We start from the raw sequence: 9,441 nt of genomic DNA on the forward strand, positions 1-9,441 counted from the left end.
TCATACACTAAAGATACAAGACTCTGAGTTACTCCTGGCTGATGCAAGATATATAATCAAATTATCACAGCTTAACAAACAAATGCATGCCCACCGAGCTTCAGTAGCTGACTGTGTGCATACCTAACTCACCACAAAGAGCTTTAAAAGTCTTAAACCAAAGTAACCCTATTCCAGCTAAGTTTAAAGTTCATATTGTTGATGAGACTTAAAAACAAATTTCAAGAATGTGCAGAGGTATTGCAGATATAAAGCTTACATTATGGTAGCAGCAGTGTAACATCTCTTCATGTCAAATATTTTTTAGACACACTGGGCAAGATTTTCAGCCAGTAAAGATATATTAATGTCACGTCATTAAATTGAATCAGTTAAGTTTCACAACAGTTAAAAAACAGACCTATTGAATTGTTTGTGTAAAAACTACGCTCAGCAGTATCTTATTGTTTTGTAGGTTTGCTACTTTCACCAAGCAATTGTTTTCTGAAAGAGCTTTTGAAGTCAAAGGAAATATACAGAAGCTTGACCTAAGAAAAACAAACATCTAGAGAGAATTTGCAGTGCTTACAAACCAAGTGCAGATAAACTAAAGCATTCTGTCCAGTGTTCCTAAAGTAGAGCTTGGGAGGAAGATGCCAACTTGCCACAGATGAGAATGCACTACACTTTTCCCTGGTTTTGTGGGAGGGAATAAATCTTGCAGCTTTAAACTGACTGAAACCAATTCCAAAATCAGCATAGCTACAGAAACCACAAGAGAGAAGATAAATAAATATATATTCCACTAAGTTAGTTAGCCCTATAGCACAGCTCCTTCTGTAACCTGTGAGGATGTAATAATCACTTTCAGAGTGGCACAAGTAGATGGTGCTAAACGCAAATTTTTGTCTCTTGTCAAAGCTGTGGTACGCTGAAGAGCTGAGGCCGAGCGTTTACAGCTTTTAACTTTCACGGTACCTGTTTCTTCTCTATTCCTACAAGGAGGAAAACGAATAAAACTACAATATTGGGTAAGGCTTAACTGTCCACGCGTATAGAGATGACCTACAGACCCACGAGGCGTACTGCATCAGCAACAACGGTGTGCCAGCTCACTCCTGCACCCGGAGTGCCTTGAGCTGCTCCAGCACCACTCCCACACGAGGCAGGCGGCTGTGGCACCGCACAGACCCACCTACCCGCTCCTCCCCAGCCCCTCCGACCTCCGCTCCCGCTGCCCGCCGACACCCGCGGGGCCCGGCAGGGGGAGGCTGCCGCTGGCAGCGCCCAGCCCACACTCGACGCTCCCAGGAGTCAGGAGGGCACCCCACGCGGAAACCGAGTCACGCGGAGACCGAGCCCGGCTCCGGCCCCAGCCGCCCGACGGCGGCAACCCGCCCCCCGGCAAAGGCCGGGAAATGGCGACTCCTGCCCCCCTCCCGGCCCCCCGCGCTGAGGGGGCAGCAGCAGCGGCGGCTCCAGGGACGCTGCCCCAGAGCGAAGAGCCCATCAGAGGGCTCCAGGCGCGCCCGCCCCCTCCCTTACTTCGCGTAGTAAACCCAGCCGTCCTTGGTGGTGCGCTCCTCCCAGCCCGGCGGCAGCTCCTCCTCGCTGTCCGTGTCCTCCAGCCCCGCGTACTTCAGCGCCGCCATTAGGACGGGCACGACGGGCACCCCGCGCCGCTCCGCGGAGCCCCGCGCCGCCGCCGCCAGCCGGCCTGCGGGCGCGCGCCACACCGCCCCTTCCGGCCGGGCCAGCCAATGGCGCGGCGCGGCGGCCCCGGGGCACTATGGGTAATGTAGTCAGGCGCGCGAGGCGCTCGCCTCAGCCCGCGGGGGGCGTGGCTGAACGGCGACCCCGCCCCAGCCCCGGGGGTTTGACCGCCGCCGCCGAGCCGCGAACCGCTCAGGGGCTCTGGGCGGGCTGTTGTGGATGGCCTAGGGATCCCGCAGTTTGGGGGTACTCAGTGTTTCCAGCCCTCAGCTTTTGGAGACAGGCACGAATACAAGAAGGTGTCAGAAAGCAGTAAAATATGAACTGTCTTTAAGCTTTTTGTCATTAGTTGTCACCTGCACTCCCGAAGGAGATTCTTCGTGGTGGCCGTGTCAGTCAGAGCTCCTCCGCGCTGCTTTGCTCGGTGAGGAAGGCCTGGCTGGAGAGAAGTACCTCGCTGCACTGAAGGCCTGCCTGGGAGGCTGCAGGCTGCCTCACCCACACGGCTGCACAGGCCCCGTGCCAGGCCTGTGTCACCTGGTGACACAAGCACAGTCAGCTGCAAAGACTGAAGCATTTCAGGTCAGTGAATTAACAGCAACTTATAGTTACTCCTCTCCTAGCAGCTGAGGCCCTGAGCTCTGACAGATGAAGAAGTACCTTGCCTGTTACCAGTACTCAGCTGACATGGCGTACACCCCCTGACCTACCTCAGGGATTTTGATCCTGTACCCATATGCTGACTTATCTATTTATATAACCAAACCCAACTGTCAGTATTTGTAACAGCATCTTCCCATTGCAGTCCTTTGGCAGGTGTTTTAAGTTAAAAAAGCAAAAAAACTCAAACCAACAAACCCAGTGTTGGACAGAGACTGTAATCACTGAGGACTGCACCAGGTGGCAGTGCAACCCCACAAATGCAGTAGAGTGCTCTGACGCCTTTGGGTAACATTTTTATGCACTATTTGAGACACTGACCTATATGGCTCGCTCACTCCCCACTAATGGCATGCATATCTGCCTAGAAAAAGCAGCCTGAACTTTTTATGCCCTACTGCTCCCACTGCTTTGCAGGTTCCCCTGAGGGATTATACCTACTAAATTATCTCCTCCTGCTAGAAATAAAAACTCGTGCATCATCAAGAGCCAGTTTTCATGTGAGTATTACTGGGAGTGTTAAAAAAGGCTGTGACCACACTCTCTTGGGTAAACATATGGGAAGGGAAACTTCAGTGACATGCTCACTTCTGGTCCAGGAAGCTGCTGAAATATTCCATAGGTGACTGAGGGGAGAGATGTGTCAGGTCTGCAGAAAATAGATTGTTTAGGTCAATATTTGAAGTACTGAAAAAGATCATTATTTTAGCAGTAGTACTGTAGGAAAAGGTAGTTGTTAGTTTTCTTCCTGTTGCAGTCTGTTAGTATTCAGCATAGTGTTCTATGAATTGTGTTCAGTGGGAATGTAGAAATCATTTGTCTGACAGTTATCCTATTCCAACCATCTGTATTGCATAAAGTGTGCGTTATGTTCTAAATGTAAAGAGCAGCATTACATTATTTCAGTGCTAAGGGTGTACAGTATACTTTAGATTAGAATGAGAAATAGAATCTTTGAATTACGTGTATGTTTGTGTATGTGTGTATACTCATTAAACAGAACCACTGCCTTCCACGTAAAAATATTTATTGAATGAAAAAACAAAGGCTTTTTTTTGACAGAGCAACATGGATATTAACAAATTGTCTTGAAGTCCTTGGTACATGAGTAATCTGATACCACAAAAGTTCTATGGGTTTATATTGTTTTCAGTGCAATTTCAGTTTCTACAAAAATATTTAAGAAACCCCACATTTCCCTCTTTGAAAATTCAGAATCAACAGAGACTCCAACAGTTATGATATTTTTCACAACTATTTCTTCCCCTCTAGTTTTAGCTACCTCCTACTTTTCAGGAAGTTTTCACTGGGGGAAAAAAAAAAAAAAAGTCACAAGTTTTGATAATTTGGTGACTCGTGTTATTTACTTAATTTTTACAAAGAATGTTGAAATTCGACCATGTACTTCAATTTCGAATTCTGGAAAATGTCTCTGTTCATTCTCTTTCAGAGTCAGAGAACTCCTTTCCCATCTTTTCCAGCTTTTTCTTTTTGCACAAATTACCTACATATCTTACCAACATAATCCAAATTACATCAAGAAACTTCATGCAGACATACAAGATTTAGGTATGATTTCAGTGGGGGTCCATGCAAGGTCAGGTTTCTGTCCATTTGTATTAAATTGCAGAACTAGTTCTGTTGGGTTTCTCAAATGGCAGAAAACAATGGCCATGATTTTTGTAAGATCAGGACTGTAACTTTAGGACACAGACTGACACCTGTAACAGTTTTAACACAAATTAAGACACTTTTTCAGATCCTAAAATGATAGGAGTAATGCAGTCTTCCTCTTTATCACTTTTTCCCCATCAGCTCTGTTAAGAAAGCAAGCAAGCGAATTTAAATGGACTGAGTGTACACACTTATCTTTGAGGTATACAATATGTGCATTTTTCTGGTTGGGTTTTTTGGGGTTTGGTTTTTGGTTGGGTTTTTTTGTATTGGCACTTGTATAAAGTTACTGTCCATTTTCTTGCACTGCAGAAGAAGAATGGGTCTCTGTTATTACAGTGATCTCAGTCATCATATTCATTCAGGCAGGGTGTTAAATAATCCATTCTGCTTAAAATCTTCTGTCACTTGCTTTCAGAGCCATATTTTAGCAAATAGAGCTTCAAAGATATCATTCTGATCCATTGCTGCAGCAATCCTGTAATTAATTCTTCTGATTCTAAGCATTGCAGACCAAGATTAATTCCACAGACTGCCGGAAAGTGGATAAATTGAAACGAGAAGACGTTTAGAAATGGTTGTTGATTTCACAATAACATAAATGTCAGTTAGAATCTTAATCTCATTTTCTGTTAGCCATACTTTAAACCATCAAAATCAAATATATTTGTCTAACTTCTCCATGAGAAACATTGACAAAAATTTGGTCATATAATTACACTGGCAAGACTAAGGCAGCAAAAACTTAACATTTCTTTAACATTAGTCACAGGTTTATACGTTTGCTGAATCATGGCTGTTGTATGTCAAAGATCTGAATACTGATTTAGCTGACAAGGGTTTGGGCATTGAGAGTTATCTGGACAAGAGAAAAATAATTGTGACATATTGCAAAAGCATGCAGATGACAGCAAAAGGTTGATTCACCCTTTTGATAGAACATGTGTGTATTTGTTAGAAATCATGATTCAGGAATATGACAAAAATCTGAACAGCCCTCAGATCATAATTTTTCAGCAGCTGCCAAAACATGTTCGCATAGGTTACAGCTGTTTCTTTTCAGGTGAAAATTCTGCCTCCATGACTCATGCCTTTCTTACCTCAGCATTAGACTGAAGCAGTGTAGTCTGCATAAGGCTATGATTTTAATCCACTGGGAAATGATAAATGAATATTTGAGCTACTGCCTAGTGTGAATGTGACATGTCCTTCAAGTGCACTAATTAATTAATTTATTTTTTGTTGAGTTAAACTTAGCTTCCCATAGAACGTTTACAAGGTCACTTTTGAATTTCTTTCAAGTTATGAAAACTGTTTAAACCTTTAAAATCCCTGACTTTTTACCCAAGTTTATTTTTAGAAATGTCAATAATTTTGTCCTCCTTCATTACATATAATAACATCATTTTCAACATAACTTCAAAGTTAATAGGATTCAAATTGGCCTTGCTGTTGATGATCTTCCATTTTCATCTGAAAACAACATAAAGAACGTTTTGTATATGTAATCTATCTATAAAAACTCTGTGGGAAGAGCAGAGTTGGAATCCCAGTCATAAGAGTTTCTGCGTCCATTTTTTTAAAATTCTATTTCCAGAGTAAACAACATACTAGTGAGATGCAAAAACCTGTGGAATACAATTGTGCCTTGAAATGCTTGTGGCATCAGTAACCTCTGATAGGCTGCTAGGCCCAGAAGGCCAACCTTGTCCTGGGCTGCATCAAGAGAAGTGTGGCCAGCAGGTCGAGGGAGGGGATTCTGCCCCTCTACTCTGCTCTCATGAGACCCCCCTGCAATGCTGTGTCCAGCTCCGGGCACACCAACAGAAGAAGGACACAGACCTGCTCGAGCGGGTCCAGAGGAGGCCACGAAGATGATCAGGGGGCTGGAGCACCTCCCCTGTGAGGACAGGCTGAGAGAGTTGGGGGTGTTCAGCCTGGAGAAGAGAAGGCTCCAGGGAGACCTTAGAGTGGCCTCCCAGTACTTAAAGGGGCTACAGGAAAGGTGGGGACGGACTCTCTATCAGGGGTGTAGGAATAGGATGAGGGGTAACAGTTTTAAAATGAAAGAGGGTAGATTTAGATTAGACATAAGGAAGAAATTCTTTACTGTGAGGGTGGTGAGACACTGGCACAGGTTGCCCAGAGAAGCTGTGGCTGCCCCCTCCCTGGCAGTGTTCAAGGCCAGGTTGGACGGGGCTTTGAGCAACCTGGTCTAGTGGAAGGTGTCCCTGCCCATGGCATGGCATTGGAACTAGATGATCTTTAAAATCCCTTCTTCCAACCCAAACCATTCTATTATTCAGTCTATGATATTTGAATATTGTAAAGTCTACCTTTTATATTTAATTTAATATTCATTTTTTAAGAACATGCACAGTGTGAAAATTAATGTGCGGGGTCATATTAGATGTCTTTACCTGCAAATTCTAATATGTTATTAATAGAAATACTGAACTTGTTCAAGATAATTTAAAAAATAATGGTAGGAAGTGATATATAACAGTTTTGGTATAAATGCTATAAAGGACAAGATTTTATCTTTTTATTCATCATTCAGGTAAGAACTTTCTGTCCCTCTCCAGGAGCAAACTTCACCCACTCCAGAAAAGCAAAAGTTAAATAATCCAAAAGATGAGGCAGTGTTCAGCCAAACTTTCAGCCTACGTATATGTTATTTCAAGAGCTTATAAGTTTTTGCCTTATACGCTAGTAATTTTTCATGCTATTTGTTTCTTTCTAAGCTTTCAGTATGCTTAGCCTCAAGTGCTCTGGTTCCACCAGTAGTGGCCCTTACAGGGACAAACACAGCGATAATAAAGCATTTCCTTTCTTGCATGTTGCATGATCAAGAAGTTTCTTTTTTTCCATATCTTTATATGTACATCAGCATGCATAAAAGCCTGTAAGAGAAATTCCAGACTTAGCAGTGTCAAAATTCATCATTCTGGCAACTTATTCTGCAATAACATTGACCCCCTCACTGGAGGCAGTTGTAAACCTCCTGTGGGACACCATATCTCAGCCAGTCCCCTCTACACTGGGTGTGACACGAAGTCAGTTCATTCAGCCTGGATTCTATAGCCATCCTGGAGCACTGAAAGATTGATGGAATGTTCTTCATGAGCTGGTTAAACAGATCAAACAATAGGCAAGCCTCCCTAGGTACAAAACCTGTATTTGAACATACAGAGAAGTATTTACTTACATCTACTAAGTAATTATTCATCTTCCAGGCTTTAAAATTGGACACTGATAAGCCAGTAAAAAAAAAAAAAAAAAGTGGAAGTCAGCTATCTAAACTCCTTTAAACATTTGGCTTTAATTGCTTTGCACAGGAAAGAAAGTGAGAGGTAAATAAAATTAATAGTGAAAGAACAGATTAGTGGTAAAGTTCTTATACGTCCATGTGATGAACACTTTTATTCACTCCTGATTTCACAATCTCTCTCTGAGTTCAGGGATACTACTCACACATCTAAAGCTAAGTTTGCAGCATCAGACCTGGAGGGTATAGGAAAACGTCTGGTTCATTTTTTCATTATTAATGCAGCTCCTACCTGAGGCAACAGTGAGAAAGATAGACTATGCATGTGCAACATTACCGGCAATGGAAGAAGAAGGGGAATTACTATTATATTTGAAAATGAAGATGAAAGTTGATATTTGACCAGAAACATGAAAAAGATGAAGTTTTCATTCTGAGAGACTTAAAAACATTCAGATGACTTGTCTATAATTACTCAGGAGAAAGCAGAGATGAAGCATAACTAAAAGAAATAGAAAAATCATTATATCTGTTTATAAATATTAATCACTGGTGCCCTTTCTTAATCAAATTAGCTATCACTCCTGATTAATCTCATGTTTAATGAGCTTCTCCACACTCATAACAATGGATGTAGTCCATGCGCAATGAACACAGTTCAAACATAGTTGTTGTTTAGATTAAACTCTAGCATTTCTTAGAAAAATTGTTCTCTCCTAAAAATTGTTCTCTCCAAAAATTATTTCAGCACAATAATCCATTGTAACTAAGTAACTGCATGCTTCTTTCCTTGATGTAGTAGGTTAGTGACCAGGTCTGCCTTATTTATGAAAGCAACTCGTTAGAATAAGTATTGAGCACTGACAATGTGCAATCACTTTACAGCACTCTGGAAGAAAAGGTACTATTTAGGTACAGTATCAAGAAGATCAGATGGAAAAGACACTATCTCTGCTGAATAAAGCGTTCTAATCCACATCAAACTGCCAGGAAAAAAGAGACCTGCTACAAAGAAAAACTATTTCTGATCAATTTTGCGAAAATATTGTAGTGGACTTTTTTCTCTCTTCATAGGTTGGCTGCTGGATTATGTCAAGAAAAAACAGGACTAATACGTCAGAGAAGTTAGTGCAGTATGGACTGCAGTAAACTTATTTTGGAAATACTCTGAAAAATCTTGAGCTGATTCTGATTTTGCTTAAACTATTGCTAATGGACATAGTGACCTTTCAGTTGTGAGAGATTTGAATCCAGCTTATATTTTAAAGGAATGTGTAATACATTTGCATAAAGTATCATAAGTCCTTCTACACCCCCCTCTCAGTTACCTTTGGATGACCATACACTGTTTGTTTATCTGTTTAAAAATCTTGCGTTTGTTTCCTTCTCTCTCTGAATCTCTAACAGTCATCCCAGTGAAGCACATCACATCTGGTTTGCGGTAATAACTTTATTTCCTTGGTAAGACTGTGGGAATTCTTCCTCGGTGCATGATACTCACAATCCTGTAACAGCATTTCAAGATGTCTGATAAGAACTTGATTTTAAAGATGCTTCATCAGCCAGTTCAGGATCTCCATATGCTTGGCGTGAGTGACACTGTACCTCTTAGAAAAGTATCCACGAATGCAGGGGAAAGGGACCAACTATCTAAATTCATCTGGATTTCATTCAAAGTGCACATGACCTTCCGCAAAAAAATGTGTTATGCAAATCATGGTGGAGGGCCACCTATAACAACAAAATCATGGCAAAACAGTTCTTAGGGCTGGCCAGCAGGTTTAGACAGAATAGAAGAGGGCTCCTTATATGTTTACTGAAGGGATAGAGAGAAGCCTGGCAGCACAGGCTAGTGACACCTTGTTTTTGTAAAATTTCTGTGTCAATCATTAGTCCTGTTTCTTTGTTTGAAGTTAAATGGTCTACAGTCTCACGGAGCTGAAAATGTGTCCTGCAGAGTCAGCCTTGTCATCTAAATAAAATAAATTAAATAGCATGAGGCTTAATGCATGTCCCTGAGGCATTTCACTGGGTACTTCTCCTCAGAGGTCTATTATCTTCTGTTTATGGTCCTTCAGCCAATTTTTGTTCTGCCTGAAAATCAGTCTGAATGCAGTAAAAGGCTAGCAGTACATTCATTTACATTC

At 42.0% G+C, this 9,441-nt stretch overlaps 1 protein-coding gene across 2 annotated transcripts in view; it reads right to left on the minus strand.

The window, feature by feature from the left end:
- The window catches only part of WWOX (WW domain containing oxidoreductase), a 530,750-nt gene extending 529,043 nt beyond the window's left edge, over positions 1–1,707 (minus strand). For both annotated transcript variants that reach the window (XM_074839171.1, XM_074839172.1), the window contains exon 1: positions 1,525–1,707. In XM_074839171.1, the coding sequence (XP_074695272.1) occupies positions 1,525–1,631 (107 nt within the window). In that variant the 5' untranslated portion in view covers positions 1,632–1,707. The remainder of the gene's footprint in view (positions 1–1,524) is intronic.
- Between the last annotated feature and the right edge of the window lie 7,734 nt (positions 1,708–9,441).

This window comes from Strix aluco, chromosome 14 (genome assembly GCF_031877795.1).
Source record: "Strix aluco isolate bStrAlu1 chromosome 14, bStrAlu1.hap1, whole genome shotgun sequence".
NCBI lineage: Eukaryota > Metazoa > Chordata > Aves > Strigiformes > Strigidae > Strix > Strix aluco.